The sequence below is a fragment of the Pygoscelis adeliae genome, unplaced genomic scaffold (genome assembly GCF_000699105.1).
Source record: "Pygoscelis adeliae isolate BGI_AS28 unplaced genomic scaffold, ASM69910v1 Scaffold275, whole genome shotgun sequence".
Taxonomy (NCBI): Eukaryota; Metazoa; Chordata; class Aves; order Sphenisciformes; family Spheniscidae; genus Pygoscelis; species Pygoscelis adeliae.
The window spans coordinates 230,564-231,819 of record NW_008824763.1 but is presented as its reverse complement, the minus strand read 5'-3'; the positions used below and the strand labels follow the sequence as shown (position 1 = coordinate 231,819).

General features: G+C 65.5%; 1 protein-coding gene across 1 annotated transcript in view; it reads left to right on the top strand.

Annotated features, from left to right (window-relative positions):
- LOC103916556 (zinc finger and BTB domain-containing protein 16-like) overlaps positions 1-1,256 on the top strand; it is a 46,797-nt gene that overhangs the window by 1,033 nt on the left and 44,508 nt on the right. Inside the window, exons 2-3 of the mRNA XM_009323564.1 lie at positions 1-324; positions 425-558. Of these exons, the coding sequence (XP_009321839.1) occupies positions 1-324; positions 425-558 (458 nt within the window). The remainder of the gene's footprint in view (positions 325-424; positions 559-1,256) is intronic.

Here is a 1,256-nt window from a genome sequence, read left to right as displayed (position 1 = left end):
GCTGGGGCCAGAGCCGTCCGCCGCTGCCGCCCAGGGCGAGAAGCCCCTGGGCATCTACTCCCTGCTGCCGAACCACAAGACTGAGCCGGTGCTCGGCGTGCCACCCTCCGTGGCGTCCGCCCTGCACGTGCAGCCGGCCCTGGCCGTCTCCATGGACTTCAGCGCCTACGGGGGGCTGCTGCCCCAGGGCTTCATCCAGCGGGAGCTGTTCAGCAAGCTGGGGGAGCTGGCGGCCGGCATGAAGACGGAGAGCAGAGCCCTGGGCGAGCAGTGCAGCGTGTGCGGGGCAGAGCTGCCGGACAACGAGACCCTCGAGCAGCACAGGTGAGTGCCGAAGCCGCGCCGCTGCGTTCTGCACCGGGCGGGCGGGATCTCGCTGGAGGATTTCGGTTTCTGGCCGGGCATCGCACCTGCTGGTGCAAAGTTCCCGCTGCGTACCCCAAAACTGGGACGCGGAGCGGCGAGCTCGGAGGGACAGCTGTCGCAACTTTTCGGGTCTGGCAGCCATGCCAGAAGGTTCCTTCCAGCGAGTGCCGGCTGGGGAGGACAGCCCAGACCGTAGGTGTTTCCTGCTAGCACAAACCTCGCCGTTTTCCCTGGCCGGCGTCCACCAAACGGCTCACGTCGCTACCCTTTGAGTGAGGGATCCGCGTGTAAAGGGATGCCGAGGGGTCAGGCAGCCCGCGCCCACCCTCTGCCGAGAGCTGAATCCTCCTGCGCCAGCACCCGGGTGCGTCTGTGCGGGGCGAGGAGGGGAGAGACCTGCGGGATCCCCATGCCCGGCTGCAGTGATGATATTTGGGATCGCTGCATGCAGCGCCTTGCCAGCCCGGTAGTTTTATGCCACTCAGCTTCCCGGTCTATGTAATATTTGCGCTTTGCACAAAGTAACGCGTAGGTCAGGCTGGGGGACGCTGGGGCGAGCGCAGAGGGCTGGTGCTGCCCCAGAGCCATGGGTCCGTCCCTGCGGGGATGGGTTCAGGGTTGAACCTCCAGTGGCTGCGGATGCGATTTCAGGGCTCCCCTGCTAGGGGTGGGGGGGATCTTCGTGCTCACGACGAGCCCTGCAACTCGGGGATCTGCTGCGGGGTGGGAGCGCGGTGGTTGTTATCGGCACGTGAGTTTGGTGCTCCCCCGTTTACCACCTCACAATCGTGGGAGCGGGGACCAGAGCTCGTTCCTCGATTTGGCCGGGGAATGGAGTCACGTTAATTACCGCGCCTAAATCAGCATCGCCAGTCAAACCCCTTGGCGCT